At 40.1% G+C, this 18,452-nt stretch overlaps 4 protein-coding genes across 4 annotated transcripts; 2 read left to right on the top strand and 2 right to left on the bottom strand.

Annotated features, from left to right (window-relative positions):
• Nucleotides 1-1,804: 1,804 nt before the first annotated feature.
• On the bottom strand, nucleotides 1,805-3,676 carry sac3d1 (SAC3 domain containing 1). The gene is made up of 4 exons (XM_033964753.2): nucleotides 3,631-3,676; nucleotides 2,887-3,280; nucleotides 2,466-2,748; nucleotides 1,805-2,360 (listed from the first exon to the last, which is right to left on the bottom strand). The coding sequence occupies exons 1-4, from the start codon at nucleotides 3,663-3,665 to the stop codon at nucleotides 1,885-1,887; spliced, it is 1,188 nt and encodes a 395-aa protein (XP_033820644.1). The 5' UTR covers nucleotides 3,666-3,676; the 3' UTR covers nucleotides 1,805-1,884.
• Nucleotides 3,677-4,464: 788 nt separating this feature from the next.
• On the bottom strand, nucleotides 4,465-6,959 carry haus8 (HAUS augmin like complex subunit 8). The gene is made up of 10 exons (XM_033964962.2): nucleotides 6,860-6,959; nucleotides 6,667-6,731; nucleotides 6,411-6,472; nucleotides 6,162-6,279; nucleotides 5,941-6,051; nucleotides 5,762-5,871; nucleotides 5,533-5,691; nucleotides 5,042-5,183; nucleotides 4,797-4,938; nucleotides 4,465-4,661 (listed from the first exon to the last, which is right to left on the bottom strand). The coding sequence occupies exons 1-10, from the start codon at nucleotides 6,922-6,924 to the stop codon at nucleotides 4,538-4,540; spliced, it is 1,098 nt and encodes a 365-aa protein (XP_033820853.1). The 5' UTR covers nucleotides 6,925-6,959; the 3' UTR covers nucleotides 4,465-4,537.
• Nucleotides 6,960-11,598: 4,639 nt separating this feature from the next.
• foxe3 (forkhead box E3) lies at nucleotides 11,599-12,801 on the top strand. The gene has a single exon (XM_033964952.1). It carries the CDS (start codon nucleotides 11,599-11,601, stop codon nucleotides 12,799-12,801), a length of 1,203 nt encoding a protein of 400 aa, XP_033820843.1.
• A 1,996-nt stretch (nucleotides 12,802-14,797) lies between these two features.
• Nucleotides 14,798-16,856, top strand: foxd2 (forkhead box D2). The gene has a single exon (XM_033964963.2). The coding sequence runs from the start codon at nucleotides 15,099-15,101 to the stop codon at nucleotides 16,182-16,184; it is 1,086 nt and encodes a 361-aa protein (XP_033820854.1). The 5' UTR covers nucleotides 14,798-15,098; the 3' UTR covers nucleotides 16,185-16,856.
• Nucleotides 16,857-18,452: the final 1,596 nt, after the last annotated feature.

Here is an 18,452-nt window from a genome sequence, read left to right as displayed (position 1 = left end):
GTACATACTTTGTATATCATATCATAATACTATTGAATTGAACCCTTCAAAAAATTATTTATTAATAATTCATAACACTATAATACATAGCACTTTTCATGACACTCAAAGACGTTTCACACAATTCAAGACAGACAAAACACAAATAAAATACATAAAATATAAAAGTCAAAGTCAAAGTTCTCGAAAAAGTAGTTTACCAACAGCTTATTAACTTTCTCCAAATGAACAACTCCTTTGATGTTTTCCAGTCAGGTTTTAGACCCACCACAGCACTGAGACTGCTCTTATCAAGGTGACAAATGACATCCGCCTGAACACTGATGCAGGCAAAGTCTCAGTCTTGATCCTGTTAGATCTGAGTGCTGCTTTTGACACTGTGGATCATGGAGAGACTAGAGGACTGGGTGGACATCTCTGGTACAGCATTAAACTGGTTGAAGTTTTATCTAGAAAACAGGGAGTACTTTTTTGAAATCGGAAAATTTGTCTCAGACAAAATGTCCCTGACCTGTGGGGTTCCCCAGGGGTCAATCCTGGGATCCCTGTTGTTGAATCTCTACATGCTGCTGTTAGGCCAGTTAATACACTGCAATAATGTGTCCTACCACAACTATGCAGATGACACTCAGATCTATGTCTCACTGGCAGCAGGTGAATATGAACCAGTGGATTCACTCACTGCATCCAACAGATCAGTGTGTGGATGCAAAACAACTTTCTCCAGGTAAACTCAGACAAGACTGAAGTCATCATCTTTGGCCCACAGAAACATAGAGAAAGTGTTAGCAGTCACCCCAATAGATCTGCAGCTTTTACCATTTAAAAACATTGCAAAAATCAAAGATATACTGTCTAAAACAGACTTGGAGAGACTTATCTATGCATTTGTCTCCAGTAGGTTAGACTACTGTAACGGCCTGCTCACTGGCCTCTCCAAACGAGCATTAACACAGCTGCAGTACATCCAGAACACTGCTGCTTGGGTCCTGACTAGAACCAGGAAGTACTTCACACATGTGTCCTGTGCTCAGGTCTCTGCACTGGCTTCCTGTGGCTCAGAGAATAGACTTTAAAGCAGCTCTGCTTGTGAACAAGTCTCCCCATGCACCAAAGTACATCTCTGACATGTTAGTGCCATATGAACCATCTCACACTCCGAGGACTTCAGGGACCGGCCCAGAGTCAGGACTAAACATAGAGAATCAGTTTCAGTTTTATCCAGCTAAAACCTGGAACAGTCTCCCTGAAGATGTGAGACCGGCCTCTACTTTGACAATGTTTAAATCCAGACTCAAAACAGTTCTGTTTAGCTCTGCATATGACAGAAATGTTTTTATTCTGCACTTTTCTCCTTTAATGTTGATCTTATGATGATTATTTGTGATTATTTATGTTTTGATTTGTTGTATTGTGATTTTAATGTCTTTTTTTATTGTGTAAAGCACGTTGAATTACCTGGAGTACAAATTGTGCTATACAAATAAACTTGTCTTGCCTAAAAGAAGGCCCATTTTTCATTACGGATGTTTTTATAGCACTGAAAAACACATAAAATCATGTGTCAAAACTGACTCTTACTTGGCCTGGGCCTCCTTGTTTCCATGGAAATGTTTCTTTGACTATAATCTTCCACAGTATGGAATAAAATGTATCTACTTCCACAGGGAATGTTTCAAAGTGTGGTTTTAACTTTCTATTTCCATGGAATTATGCAGCTGAATTTCTGAATTTCCTCCAGAAAGTTACACATTATCACTTCAATCAAATAAAAAAGACATATGAACAGAGATGAGAGATGAATCAGATTTTAGAACACTGAGCAGCAACAATCCTTTAATTAAAATAACATTATTCTACTTAAACATCCCATGCTGTACAGCATTATTGATTAGAAAAAGATTTATGAACTCTACATCCCATCATAATTAACTTCAGTTTGTCAGTTGTAGTATTGTGATACTGGAAACAATGTCCTTTTCCCTGTTCAAGTTCAGGAAAGGCATTTTTGGTAAAGATGACTTTATTTTCTAAGTTGATCTCAACTCCATATAATTGGCAATACTGAGTTGTATAACATGTATCCAAATCCAAAAGATGACTCAGTTTCTCAAGCGGAAAACGACAGTTACGGCTACTGAATCCATGACTGTATATTAGAAGAAGATCCCTTCGACAAGCTGTGAGATGGCGGTGGAGAGCACACATCTGTAGGAAGCTCAACTTCTTAGCCAATCTAAGAAGACGAACTGGATTACGTTCAAGATAAGCATGACTGATCGACAGAGCCAATGAAATGTCAGGAGTACAGCGGAGTCCCTCTGGAAGTTGCATAACACGCTGCAGGGCCTTGGTACAACCTTGTTAAAATAAAAGCATTAAAATATATGAAAAGTGAATTTTATTGCTAAAAATAAGTGTATGTATAAGACATCATTTTGATAATGTATTGTTTTAATACCAACCTAAATTGTAAAGCAAATTCAGTGCTTCATACTCTTCCTGGTGGTCATTTGGTGCTGAGCCAGAAACATAACAGTCCAGAAGCCATCTCAAATTTTCCTGCACATGCATGTCATTGAGCTTGGGATCATAAAGCCGAAGAGGCTCACCACAAAGACGGTACGATGCATAAACAAGAAAACAAACAGTTTGCTCCAGAATTGTCACACAGCATGGCCCAGATAGCCGCTGGATAATCATGTCTTGTTTCACTGCACGCAGGCGATCAAAGACGAACCCATACACCTAAAACAAAAACAAGAATTATTAATACACAATGTATGTATTTTAATGTAAGAAATACATGTATAGTATTTTAGTGACACAGGTCCTGAAATAGGACTCTGTCTTCTATGCATATTTTTAATGTGTTAAAATAACTACCTCAGTCCAAGGATGTAGATTTTGGGAAGTAGCTATTTCGTCAATAAGATAGTGAACAGTCTTTTGCAGCACATCTGGGGGTCGAAGTTCACTGGGGTTTGTGGAGTCTTTGCCAGCTGCTGGTCTGGCATACTCCTTCACCATACGCAAGGGGTCTGCTCTGGGCTGACGATCTTTCTCTGTTCCTGTCAATATCTCATATCGATGGAGGCGGTGCTGTGATTGTCGCTGTCGCATTTCAATGGCAGGGCACATGGTCTGGCATGTTCCCTTAGGTACACTCTCCTCCACGGGCGTCTCCAGTGTGCCCTCCTGTTTGTAGCCTCGGTCTCGCCATGATTGTTGATTTGAGGTTTTCCATTCGTCTGCCTCAGCCCTCTTTTGAGAGTTTGAGCTATTTGGATTTAACACAGGGTATTTAGTTTGATTCCGTATTTAACAAAGAGGTTTTATAATACTGTGGCTGCTGGTAAAAGAAAATTCATCTTGATTTTCCGTTTCAAATACAATCTTTAGCAAGGTATGTATGTATGTCTATATGTATGTGTGTATGTATGTGTGTATGTCTGTGTGTATGTCTGTATGTATGCTGTTTACATCTCTGTGCTAGCATGAAAGGCTATAGTTCGCTAACTCAGTTTGCCGGATATCCGAAAGCGTGGGTATATCAGAATATAGATTATTATATTTTTTAGAGTTTAATTCGGTGTACGAATGGGTTTCAAATGAATACACTGCACTCACAATGGACGTGTTCTCCTGGTCTTCCTGCGGTTCATTTGTTTTGTATAAATGTGTGTGTGTGTGGGGGGGGGGGGTGACGTCACATCCGCCCTGTTGGACTCTGACATCCTCTCTGGTTTATATCTTTATATCTATATAAAATAATGGAATAATTGATATTTTAAATTTTTTTAATTTATTTTAGAATATGGGGTACTAATTACTAACAAAGAACCTGGCATTCTTAGCAGATGAAAGATACTTTATTAGTGTTGTTTTCACTTTTTTTTTTACAACTCCAGTAGAGCTACCATTACAGCTGACAATAAAAGCCAAAAGTAAAATATGTCAATGCTCACTGCACTTTTCACTACAGTTCTTTCCCCGATCTATCACTCCATCCTCAGACCCAAAGCAAATAAAGGAAACAAAGAACAATAGAGCTAGCCTGGATGCCAATAGGTGTATAAGCACCCACTAAGAGTTGTATGAATATGTTAATTGTGACTGAGGCACAGTGCATACTTGGTGTAGCTCAATAGACCCAGCCTACATACAGAAACTGTTAAAAATAGCTGTTTCTAGTTTTAGTGTAGTTAGCCTCTCCCTTCAGATAAGGTAGGGTCCACCAGCAATCTGACCAGAACTGAAGTAGCTTGGATGAGCAGCTAAATGTCTTCACTCCTACAACTACGAAATTTACTATGAATTAGACCTGGATGGCTGAGGAATTACAGACATTACAGTAGAAACAAAAACAATGATTCTCTAGTTGATCAATTTGTCAAAATACGTGAAAATCCATTTGCAATTCATATCTATCTATCCATCTATCTATATATATATACACCAACTCGTTTCAAGAGTAAAATTTTATTCCAAAAATCTATAAAAGCCTGGTAAATCCAAAGTGTTTAAGTGCATCCACTCATTTAAGACAGAAGAGCTTATGTGTCCGAGCAGCTCCTAGTTGCTCTTCTTCTGCGGCCTGTTGAAGATGGATGGTTTGTTGGCAGATCAGAGACGACAACTCCAGCAACTCCGAAAATGCTCTGCAACATTAACAAGACATATTTTAAAAATCTACAGCAAGGGAGTCAACATTTGGCATGAAATGTATTCATTTTGTAGTGTATTGTAACAAACTAACAGTCAGTTTGTAGCTAAACAACATATAATGCCTTTACCCTGTAAGTTGTTGACCAATATCCTTTGAAGTGGTTTTCATGCTTTTAAGAAACTGTAGAGATGTACAGTTGTCCTGTGTATGCCCATCTGTGCACTCTTCAAACAACTTCTCACTCTCTTTTAGGGAGGATTCTGCTTTGTCTATAATTGTAAAAAGTGTTTAATATTATTGACATAAAATTCATCATTTGTTCAATACAGATATACACAACTATTAAGTGAAAGATTAGCAGTAAACTACAACCTAGAAAATCTCTCCGCTCTCTGTTCATGTAGAAATTCTTAACAGGCAACTCATGACGTGTGGAATCAACAGCAGCCGCAAAGGACTTGTATTCTTCAGTGAATTGAGTGGCAGCCTCTGCTATAGGGGTCAATGATGCAATCTGGTGAAAAATAGCTGTCAAATTACTGTTGAAAAGTGAATGAGTGACTACCTAAGGCTAAGTGACAGTTAGGTCAGTTATTGTCACCGCTTCCACAGCAATTGCAATCCTATAAGGTTTGAGCAAAATCAAAACAGATTTCTAGCTTAGCAAAAACACCTACTTTTATTAAATGATAGAAAATGAAATATGTATTTACAACTGTGCAAAAACCCCATAGGAATTTAATAAGGGCAGAAGCGGTGACAATGACTTTGTGAAGGGAACTAGACTGGGAGCTGTTATGCACAGACTCAAATGAAGGCCAATACATAGTAATGATTTAGTAAAAAAAAAATTACAAACTAACCTGCACATCTAACAGCTCGTTTAGAAGTCGGTTCTTCTCTTTTAAGTCATACTGACGTTTCTTATCCAAAACTTCAATACGCAGAGCCTCTTCTTCTTCCAGCTCTTGGAGGATCCTGGTTTCTGCCTCTACCTGAAGCTTTGCTGTATTGCTCTCCATCTAAAAGGAAGTTAGCAAAGCATGCATTCAATGTTTTCTTCATCACATCCTGTTAAATGACTGGAATTACCTTAGCAGTTAGATAGGCCAGCAACAATGTTTGCATCTCTATTATCCTTTTGTCATTCTCTGGAACAGGGTTCCGTTCAGGTTCTGTGAAATTCTCTGAAGGATTTATTTCTATACAAATGTACAGCAACATAGTCATAAAATATTGCAACATATCCTAATGTGAGAAATATTATATACCTTTAATTACTGAAATATCAAAATCTGGACGTAAGCAATGTCCATCTGAAAAAGTTGACTGCATCACATATTTTTCAAGAATGGAAGGTTCATTTTCTTTTGCCATGATTGCTGCAAATGAGTGTAGAGTAAACAGATATATATAAAAAAAACTACAATAAAAAACATTTCAGTAAAAAAAGAAAAATTAACTTCATTGTAACTTATGATGAGGGACTCACAGGTTGCAAGAGCCTGGGGGGCAACTGATCGCCTTGGGGGTGTGCCCACTTTTGATCTGGGCTTAGGTGAAGCGGGTCTTTGAGAAGGCACCATAGACTCATTGTTAGATGAATTGCTCTGCAAATGAAAATATTTGTTTGTGAGTAAACCTAATGTGACCCCAAAATTATGTAGTAAAATATATTTCCGGGTCTGGTTATTTGCATTATTAGGGTGACATCTATATGATGTAGATTTCACAGACCAACCTTTGAAAGAGCAGTTTTCTCAGCGGATTGAAGATAACGTGATTTCACAACTGTCCCACTTGCTGAAAAAAAAAATATACACAATGTTACAGCAGCATTTTAGTAATGCTACTGCATATTAGAAGACAATTGTTTCGTTTTGAATATTTTCTCAGCTTTAGGTGCTAGCCATATCGAAAATATCTTAAGACAGTGTCGAAGGGCTTCTCATAAATACAAACGACTGACTTTAGAACAAATTAAATTACATACTTACATTTAACAACCTTGTTTTCATTGCCGCTGTTGTTAGCCTTACTTGTAACATTTCCGCTCTTAGAACTGAAATGAAAATTGAACACACAGTTTAATGCAACTAACGTCTGATTCTAGATAAAAATATAATTATGCACTGTAGCGCGATAAAGTGAGGCTAAGCCAAGCAAAGTCGACATTGAAGTTGGTGTCACCTTTTATTATCTGCAGAAGAGCTTTTAAAACTTCTGGGGACAGTTGACGTTCGCCTGGACGCCATCTTTGTTTGAGAAAACCGCCTTTACGGCGTTTTTTCTATTTCGACAGAAACAAATTTCCAATGTATGGTTCCGCCTAAATTCTGCTGTTAAGCTCATAATAAATATTTAAATGCCTAATTAATTACTGAATTTAAGATAAAGTTCTTTCATTTACCATTTATGTTAAGTGATATGCCCATTTTAACATGAATTCAATAATTTGAAACAATTTAGTGTTAACTTAAATGTAGGACCTAATTGCCTATTTTTGTTTATTCTAAAATGTGTTTATTATTTTTGTTTGCACGAAATTAGTTTACCAATTTATTTTAGATTAGTTGCATATTTAAAAGACTACATAATATTGCTATGTTAATATTTACTGGGCTGTCCTCTGGACTCAGTGCAGGAGGTGGGGGACAGGAGGGTCCTGGCTAAGGTCATTTCTATGCTGGGCCATGAGTCTCACCCCCTGCAGGACGCTCTGTCTGGCCTGGAGAGCAGTTTCAGTGACAGACTGATTCACCCTCGCTGTGTGAAGGAGAGGTTTCGCAGGTCTTTCCTTCCTGCTGCTGTCAGACTGTACAATGAACACTGTTAACACTGAACATGTGTCATTCATCCATACCTATGTGCAATACTTAAGTCACTTTATGAAGATGTTATATTAGAGTCTATTTTTAGTTTATTTTTAAGTATATTTTTATTTTTATTTTTTTAACTATTTATCTATTATCTTGTTTTAGTGCATGTACCGCTTTTCTTCTCTTCTTTAACTGTGTGGTGCAATACTGGAATTTCCACACTGTGGGACTAATAAAGGCATATCTTATCTTATCTTATATTATCTTATCTTATTTCTCTATATTTTTATATTTCTATATAATTTGTTTAGTCTAAATTGCTACCTTACCTTGTTTACCTTAGCACCTTTTCTTTTCTTTTTTAAATTGACTTAGTTTGTAGGACACAGGGGATAAAAGTGGTCAGTATAGGTAGACCAGAGCACACCTGGGTGGGCCTATGGTTTGGACCAGTCGGCAGGAGAGGCAGCAAGTAGAGCTGAACATGTACCCTTGTTTGTTTGCCTACTCATGTGGAAATACATTTATAAAAAATGCATCTTTGGACCTGGACATCAATTTTGTTGTGTTTTACTGTGTAAACCATGTACCAATAGTGCCCAAAGTGATTATTTGAGTTGTGTTTTGTCCTAAGTTTGGTCACCACTTTTGTTTGTTAGTTTTGTTGATAAATAGTCACTACAGAAAGAGCATTCTATTTTAGCTAGTCCAGCACAGAGAGACACATCCGAAAGGTGGTGTCACCGAAAGGTACAGGTGGATTAGAATGCAGCCACTAGAGGGATGTAACAGTGTTCTTTCAGTAACATTTTCTGGCTTGTCTTCTAAAAAGCTTGTTCTAATAGAGTTAAATGCACATGGTTAGACAAAGGAAGGCATTAAAAGAGTTAGTAAACTCCTTAAGGTTTCTTTTGAGTTGTTTGTACAAGCGTTTAGTGCTGATCCCATCTGTTTTGACAAAAGCGTTAGTGGGTGTGGATGTAAATAGGAATATCAGGATCATAGGATAGACTTCTGACTTATAAGGTGTATTTTTTCTGTCATATTGCCATAATAATATAATAATATAATAATACAAATTAATAATAAGACAACAGTGGGCCATGTGTGCAGCCTATCAATCTTTCTTCACTAAGCAATACCTTATAGTAAGTGATGAACAGTTGTTGGAATCCAGAAAGAAATTATAGGCTATGCTACATAATTCATAGTGTATTTCCTCATTAATGTTTTTCCAATTTTGTAATTTTGCTACAAAGATTTTCCTCTTTTAATGTAGAAAAATTACAATTGAGCTGATATGGAGGAGGTGAAAGGCTGAGAAGTGCATGTTGAAAGACCGTTCATAGTGTCTCAAAGCAGGTCCTTGTTTCGGCCTTTCTCCGAAACTCTGACGTCTATAAAAGGATTCATCTTTGTCACTATGACCTCACTGATACCCCCCTCTGTACATGTAAAAATCAGGAACAAACCCATATCTCTTCAAAACAAGCGTGATTTGACATCACTGACACCTATAGACTGCTTAAAAGATTAAATGTAACACTCACACTACACATCGTTCCTTGGGACCTTAATTGCCAAGACATTTTGAATCCCCTGTGAAAACAAATATCAAAAGAGTTTCTATGTGTTTAGCATTGCATTATCAGGACAAACAGTTGTCACTAAACATTCCAAAGGGTTTATAAAGGTGCTTATTAGTGGGATGTGAATCTAACCTGATGTTCGCTCTTGTGGATAAAATCCTTGGTCCTGTTGCTAAGGGCAAAAAGGTGTCTTGGGGACAGATTGCTTTAGATTGATTTGTGTAGGTCTATACTGAAATTGTAAATATGTCAGCCTGTTGTATCGAGAGAGGGAATATAGTTTTTTATTTTGTTTTTATTTACTGACTCATTGCCTATAGACGTGCAGATTGTTCTGACACTGTTCTGACACTGATGTGAAAGTCCAGCATCCACCAGGCGTGAGTGAGTAGCAGTGTGTGTGAGAACCATGTGCAGTGCTTTAGTGGAGCAGTGTAGCGTGCAGTGCAGGACGAAGCAGAGGCGGCCCCATCCCGTACAGTGGTGGAACCCTGTAATCCCTGCGTTTTCAGGAGCCCTGGCCCGTACTTGATGAGCTTGGGCAAGAAAAGGTCCCCCTCTCTCTCCTGTGTGTCTCCCTATCTCTCTAGCTCACACTCTTTTTATCCCCCTCTCTTTCTCATGCCCCCTCTTTCTCAGCCCTAGAGCCAACTTTTGGGAATGAATGGATGGATGAGATGTTTGCTCAGCAACTTCATCTGCCCAGTTAACTTTTGTCAACATCATCACATTAAATGGTTGAGCTTTTTTGAGCCCATCATCATTGTTCAAAATATTATGATATTCTCATTAGCAGCTCTAATGTCTTTAAATTTAGTCAATATGCAAAAGAAAATAACATGTAACCTATCTGTATCTCTGCAGACTACTCTGCAGGTTGGCATTATGTTTGAGGAGGCCTTGTTGTGGAGTATCTGACAGAGGTGTGCAGAAGTAGTGCCTGATGGGGTATGGGGGCAGTGAGAGGGGATTATCAGGAGGCCAGGCCCCGAGGCAGAGGCCGTTTCCTGGCCTGAGCCCTGTTTGTCCTGCCTGACCTGGCAGCTCCGAGGGCAGATCCTCTCTGATACATCCGTGCTCCCACGCCTGTCTGAAGCTGTTAGACACTGGCTGTGAGTAGCTCCACGAGCTTAGTGCTGTCTGAGCTGTGGCCGAGACTCATCAGTCTGTGTGCGCATCTGTCAGGATGACCAAGAACAATCTCCACTTACTATTTATTATTATTGAAAAGTACTTTATCCCTTCATGTATGATGTCAAATACAGTGGAAACCCATTAACAATACAAGAATTGCATACTTAAGTTGTGTCCACCTGAAGTTAACACCTTAGCCTTTGAAACTACTTAAAGTTTGTATTTGTTCCCCTGAAATATATCTGATGAACACAGTTCTGATATTTATACTAAAGACATTCTAATAAATGTTGGTACATGCCATATGATAACCAAATGTCCACTTTAGTAGACATAATTAAAGGGTGTATGGTGGAAAAGATGTAATCGGGATTTTTTTTTTTTTCTCCATTTTACATCGAAAGTAGACCAACCCATAAAGCATTATAAGAAAGAGCATGGTTCTACAATTTAGGTTAATTTATCACTATAATTACGATAATTTTATTTTTTATTATTTTTACTGTAACCCCTCAAGGCACACACTGGTTGAAAATCATGGGTGGACTCAATATAATCTATTTTTTTCCATAAATAAAGTTAGCCAATCACATCTTATTTGTGGCTCCCTCCCCCATTTAACAAATTAACCATTTATTCTACAATAAGCTTGTGTTTAAAGGGTGTTGTCCTTATATCAATTGTTTGCAGAGGTGTGTTTTGACTTCAAAATCCATAAGATAACAGTTCCCCTCCACAGCCCATGGACTGTTTGATTATCAGTCTCTAAAAATGAAAATGAAATGAGGAGGAGATTTACTTTTCAGGTCCAAAAGCTTTTATAGTTTGATTGGTTCTTTTGAGTGGTCGGTTATTCGTTTTCAGTTGGTGGATTGGTGAAGAATTGCAGTGCAGCTGAAGCAGTGTTGTTTGGATACACAGAGAGCTCAGAGAGAGAAGTTATCTGTAAATCTCATTCTCAATTCAAACATCGTTTAGTAGTTTAAGTTTAAATGAATGTGTGACCTTACTGCGTGCTAGAGTTGAAAAATAGACAACACCACAGGTGTTTTCTTTACACTGAAACACTGCAACACTGCTAAACATGTGGTGGCCACTCTCAATTTTTTTTTGTAAAAAAAATGATGAATATGAATTTAAATGTATCCTGCTTCAGAGTTCACAGATCCTCGTGCACTGGTCGCTCTCCCCTCGTCATCACTGACTCAGTGGCGTCATATGTCCGGCCTTATAAAATGGCCCACGTCTCTCTCACCTGCCCTGACTGCCCCAGACTCACTCACAGCGGGATAGGGGTTCGTTTGTCCACAGTAGCCGTCCTTACGCGTAAATTACGCACGTGACATTTTCTACTTCCAACTGAGGGTAACTTTTCAGGTTTTCTTTTATGAATCTACCAAACTATTCTTATTACTCTGGCATGTGCAACATGACTGCAGAGAACCAACACTCTCCCGCTGAGGCCAGTCCTGTTGTCATGTCTCCAAACGTAAGTTTAGACTCGTCTCTGCCTCCCGCGCCTTCTGCGCTCATGCTACAGCCACACTCCAAAGACAACATTCTGATCAAGTCTGAGCCTAGAGGCAGCAGCCCCAATGTGGAAGATGCTTCTGCTCTGGGCCAAACAGAGGAGAATCTGCCCACTGGGAGCCGCCGGAGGAAGAGGCCGGTCCAGAGAGGAAAGCCTCCTTACAGCTACATCGCCCTCATCGCTATGGCCATCGCCAACTCTCCAGACAGGAAGCTTACTCTGGGAGGAATCTACAAGTTCATCATGGAGCGCTTTCCTTTCTACAGAGAGAACTCAAAAAAGTGGCAGAACTCCATCCGCCACAACCTCACCCTAAATGACTGCTTTGTGAAGATCCCCAGGGAGCCGGGCAGACCTGGAAAGGGCAACTACTGGACCTTGGATCCCGCTGCTGAAGACATGTTTGACAATGGCAGTTTTTTGAGGAGAAGAAAGAGGTTCAAGCGCACAGATGTGAGCACCTATCCAGGTTACATGCAGAGCTCCAGTGCCTTCACCCCCACTCCGATGGGCAGAACCACCTATCCCAACACGCTTTACGCAGGGATAGGCTCGGGCTATGCACCCCAACATCCCGCCATGTTGCACCATTACCAAACATCTGCTGCTGGGGTCGCGCCTGGTCAAGCGCGCATGTTCAGCATTGACAACATCATCAGCCAACAACCTGGGCAAGGCGCGGACTTGAACTCCCAGTTAGCTCTAGGAGGAGGCGATCTTGGCTCTATGAACCCTGGTTGCTCTGTGACTCCCACGGACCCATCTGCATGTTTTCAGACTCAAAATACTAACATATTAAGCAGGAATAGTGCCAACATCTCGTACCCATATTCCACAACAGCATCGCCCCCAAACCTTCCCACTATGACACAGTCCGGCTTCTCGCCAGGGGGCTCACAGGTTTACTGTTCTGCCAACAGAGTTACACTGCCCCCAATACGCACCAGCTCATGCGCCGAACACACGGAACAGCTGCTGGGACTGACCAACATAAACTCATACAATAATTCGTATATGAGACAAGCCAACTTTGCCTCGGGTCTTGAAAGATACATGTGAAAAGAACTATAAAGCCGACAAACATGTCACCCTCGATTTATTTTGGTCATTGTTTATTTTGTCATACAAAACATGTAGGTGTAAAGCCACTCTTTGTATTTTGTCACCTATTTATAGTTAGTTATAATTAAAATTGTCTAGCCGAAATAAATGATGTTTGTAAATTATTTTAATTACTTCTTGTTGATTAATACCACTTAGCTCGGTTCATTCTGCGCACTTTTTTATTTAAATAATATAAATAAGATAACATCATAGCTATTTGTTGATAGGCTAAAGGGTGTCTCGCAAAAAAGATATTATGATTTTAAGGCTGTGATTCTAAGACACAACTGGAAGCGAAGGCAATTGAAAAAACGTGTGAAACTCTACCAGGTATTACCTACTTACATAACTTTACCACTAGAGGGCAGAAATTATAGCTCTAAAACATGAAGGCATTTGGCTCCTGACAGCGTGCAGTGCAGTCGAAACCAACTAGAGAAAAATCAAGTAAAGGTTAAAACCCTCTTCAGTGTTCACCCTGTCCTTAAACTTCACCCACAATTTTAGTTTTGGCAGTTTTTAGAAAACCTGAGTTCACACACATGTATAGTCCTATAGACTATAGTTAAACATACACTAATTTTTTATACCCTGTTTTTGCTTTGTCTAGAATGTTCCACAATAAGGCATTAAACATAATCATTTCCATAGCCGGCTGCAGGCCAAGTTACAGGCCAGGTCTGTGGAGAGGAGACCTCGAATTTATAGGCAATAAAACACCCGTTTTTGGAGACAGCCCACCTGATAAGTTATATATAGGCTAGTGCAATTTTAAATCAACACATTCACAGAGGCACAATTAAGGCTATAGGCTGTGTTAAATAAATAAGGCTAAAATTCAAAGGCAGAAAAACACGCGTAGTTTTGGTTTAAATTAAAGTGAAAACATTAATATTTTATAGTCAAATCTAAACAGCCTTGAAACCATTTACAGCTCTATTTCTGTTTTACATAACACATCCATTGGGGGGCGCTTTAGGACTAAAAACAATCCAAGGACTCAACAAACCCTGCCTAGTGCTACTGTGCCACTAACAGAAAGACTGGGTCAAATTGGTTCCATGATTTTATATTTATATTCTCCTAATAATGTAGCGTTGCAAAAACATTTTATCAACATAATATAGTTTATATAAATTATTGTATAGGTCTAAGCATTTTATTGTTTCAAGACGTTAAAATTAAAACAGCAATATACGGATTAATAAATGGGAAAAAATAAAATATTGAAAATCAAAAATATCTGGTGCATTTCTGGATAGTCTCTAACAGGCCTATGTTAAATATTACAGCAGCACTGTGCCTTGGCTGTGGCACTACCTGCGCGTAAAGCTCCGTGCCTTTTGGTCTGGACTCGAGGGTCAGGTAAGGTTTTAACGGGCACAGAGAAAAAAGGGTATTTTAAATAACTACGTATTTTATATACCTTTACCTGTATGCACTTCTTAATTAAAATGTTGTACTGGATTGAACTGGGCTATTTATCTTAGCTCATCTATAGGCCGACAGCGTTCTCAGTTACAGGCCGCAGATCCTAGTGAGGTCAAAGAAGGATTTTATAATTCTTACTAAGTTCAAAAATGTTAAACTTCTTATGCTATGCTATAAGCTTATTCTTTAGTTTTGTTTGTTTGATACAAAATGGGCTAATTGCTACTTATACATATAAAATCCAATTATATCAATAATTATTCAATTTTTAATTGTATTTATTATATTATAAGTCTACATTTACTGTTGTTGTTGTTGTTGTTGTTGTTGTTGTTTGAATACTTTTAAAATACAGGATTCATTAAAGCCACACGTAAAAAGAAATGATTTTAAAATTAAATTTTATCATTACTGAAAATGAAATTGTTTCTGATGATAGAAACTCTGGGACCACGTGACCTGTTTGCTCCTATAAATACCTTTGATGGGCTAAAGTGGACAGTGTGACAGTGCGACTAGATACTCGCCCAATCACGTGCGTTAGAAGACTCCAGGACAGAGACAGGAGAAGGCATCTTGCTGAGCGCAGTGGAGACTCAAGCTGCACCAAAAATCCAGACCCACAACGGCAAAAAATTTTACAACTCGGAGCTTCAGTCGAAACGCAAGTAAGAAAAAGCCATTTTCATTCATTCCGCCTGTGCCATGTGTGAGTCCAGCTGAAGGTGGTCTAAAGACGCAAAGGGGGAGGTCCAGTCTCAGTTGCAGCTCGTCCCTGAGCAGAGCAGGAGGAAGTCTGGGCCAGAGGATCGCTGCAAAGGATGACTTTAGGAACGGATATGTCCGACAGCTCTGCTTTGTCCGAGGATGTGGACATCGATGTGGTCGGGGGCGATTTATCCGGGAAGGACGGGAAATACCTCCATCACGATTTCAACTTGGACAATGACTCGGACGATAACTACTCACACAACGCGACGGATGGCGTTCCTTCCCCCGGACATAGCGGCTCGGAGTGTCCCCCGGATCAGATGGGCTCCAGCTCGGGTGCGGGCTCTGGTGTAGGCGACACCAAACTCCGAAAGAACGCACTGGTGAAGCCGCCGTACTCCTACATAGCGCTCATCACTATGGCCATCCTGCAAAGTCCCAAGAAGAGGCTAACTCTGAGCGAGATTTGCGAGTTCATAAGCAACAGGTTTCCATACTACAGGGAGAAGTTTCCTGCGTGGCAGAACTCCATCCGTCACAACCTCTCCCTGAACGACTGTTTCGTAAAGATCCCGAGGGAACCTGGAAACCCAGGAAAAGGCAACTACTGGACCCTTGACCCAGACTCGGCTGATATGTTCGACAATGGGAGCTTCTTGCGCAGAAGAAAACGATTCAAGAGGCACCAAAGCAATGAGATCCTCAGAGACGCGGGTGGGTATCTGCCTGGTTTTGGATACGGCCCCTATGGATACAACTACGGACTCCAGCTTCAAAACTTCCATCACAACCCTTATCACTCGCACCACACAAGCGCTTCGTTCCCTTTCCCAGGAACTTCACCATGCACCTTGCCCTCAGCTTCTCTATTCCCAGCACCGCATCCTCTACCGTCTCTTTTAAGCGCAAAACCATTCTATCCCCAGTTAAGTCCATCTTTGCCTCCTCTTAAAACGGACAGCAGCCCACCGAGCCGGCCTTCCTTCTCAATAGACAATATCATCGGCGCGACTAATTCCAGCGGCTCCGCGTACAGTGCGCAGCCGGGCGGACAGGCGCACATCTTGGCCATGTTGACACCAACTCTGGCCTCAGCCTCTGGACATTTGAATCTAACGCAGGACAGTGTTTCACCAGGAACACAGACTCAGACATTTACTAGCAAAAGCCCCAACGTCAACACTTGCCCTTTTTAAAAACAAAATAAAAAAATAAAAAAACTTTTAATAGACCTGAGCAAGTTGCATCGCGTGAAGGTAGGACAAGCACTCTGAAGACTTTTTTCTTCTCCTATAGTTTCAGTAATTGGAGAGGAGATTATTTATAATTGTAAATATGTGTATAATAGAAACAGGAAAGAAGAGGACGTTAATGTCTTCTTGCTTTTGGTCTTTGGCATTTGTCTTAATGGATATAAATATCCTATTATTTAAAGTTGGCATCCTAAAGGGGGGTGCTTTTTAACAGACACCAGAATAATATGTGGTGATTTATATTGTTTCCTTCATGTGCATTTTGAGAAAATGGCACTGTTATTGTTGACATAAAGAGACGGTAAACTCAGGTTTATTATTGAAAAGCACATAAGGAAATCAAAGGGATCCGCGCAACAAAATATCTCACTATAATCTGCCTGTGTCCAAATAGGTTTGTGACATCACGCCATGTTATTATAGACAGGTTTTGGAGTGCTTAAGTTTGTTTTGTTGAAAGACGTCGTACCTCTCTTTTTCTCAACTGAATTGTTGTTTGTTTCTATTCACGAGTTAATCTGTGAAAGTCATGTGCTGCCATAGACAGAGACATCTAAATGTTTAGAGGTCCTTTTGTTGTAATGACAAAGTAATAAATGTTTGTTGAACCAAAACATGCTTAGAAATTATTTACAACAAAAGGTTTATTTTTGGAACTCTATTTTCTAAATGACAAATTGATACGAACCTTGTTAAATAAAAGCCTGTATTTCACCCAGACCTGGGTGGTGTGTAAAACAGCTATGAATATCACGCAACACTGGGCAAGTTTTCTCTCTTGTATGGCTCTTGTAAAGAACCGTTTTCTAGTAAGTTACAAAGGGCCCAGATGAATGGGGTACAAGCGAGGCCTCGGAGGTCCGTAATTGAAAGTGCACAAGGATCTAGCCGCGGTCTTTGGGGGCTTTCGTTGCTAATTTGTAGCAGCATTTTTCATCGAGTTCCTAATCCGCCATAATGCGGCTTTCTGCTCGTTTGTTGATGTTGTCAGTTCAGACCCCTGGTCCACTGCAGTGAATGTGGACGCAGTAAGCGGTCTGTGTAAGCTCTGCCACACACATTTGTAAGTCTGAAAAGCAATCTTATCAAAAGGCCCGTGTTTTGGGCCTGTGCTTTCATGTCATCTGTCCTGTCTAAGAAAGAGAAGCAGCGGGACTCGCCCGGCTACAGAAAACAGGGCCTATTGGTCTTTTTCAGAGTTGTTGGACCACATGTTTCTTAACAGAAGGCCGCGTAAAAGCTTTTTTTTTATTTACCAGATCTCTGCGCAAACGGTTCAACTTGTTTGTGGATGTTTTGACAGATGATTATAAGGGAAGGAGGGTGGGCGGGCTCAGACGCACTCTTTGAAACCAAAACCAGCAGCTCCATTGTCCAAACGCATTTCTCCCCGTGCCGTTGATAAATATAATAAGAATAATTTTCTTCTCAGCAGTGTTAATTGATATCCCACAAACTGTGTAATTTGCGGGGAGAACGAGGCTAAAAAAACCTTAACAGACTATTGAAGTTTATTCGGCACTGGGAGTTATTACGCACAGCATCACTCCATTAAAATCCACATGGAGCGTTTGCAGAGGTGGTTAGACACCCATTTAAGCGACTACAGGAACGTAAACTAATAAAAGGCATTATAATTGTACGCATGCTCTGCTTCGGCGCACGTTGGGAATTTGGCATGGTTTTACGCACCGCCATGGCTTTAAAATTACAAACTTAAGGGAATAGACAGCTCGTCTTTACACCACAAACGGCGTGCACAAACGGCGTGCGTGCGTGCGCACACACACGCACCCCCCCCCCCCCACACACACACACCCACACACACACACACACATACATACACACGCACAGACACAGCCTAATCCTTTAATTTGATATCCAAATAGCTGATGCTGATTGCACTGACACGTTATAGACCGTGCTCTATGCGCTGCTGTCACTTGAAGACCACCCACAACTTTGAGCGCAAAAGACGCGTTCTTATTTAACAACAGGAACACTGTCATTGTACTTTATGACAACGCATCGACTTGAAGAGGAACAAGTGTGTGGGCGATGAGAAGTGACAGCCAAATGACCCAACAGACGCAAAAGCACATTTATATTTTTTAAAAGCAGCTCTTTTTTCAAAGCGCTTCCATATGCTACGCGCTTTAGAGTCCATGACATATAACACTAGGCTATAGTTTATAAAAAATAGGGCTATGT

This window comes from Periophthalmus magnuspinnatus, chromosome 4 (assembly GCF_009829125.3).
Source record: "Periophthalmus magnuspinnatus isolate fPerMag1 chromosome 4, fPerMag1.2.pri, whole genome shotgun sequence".
Taxonomy (NCBI): Eukaryota; Metazoa; Chordata; class Actinopteri; order Gobiiformes; family Gobiidae; genus Periophthalmus; species Periophthalmus magnuspinnatus.
Note: the sequence above shows the minus strand (reverse complement) of the source record. Positions and strands in the feature narration are given on the sequence as shown.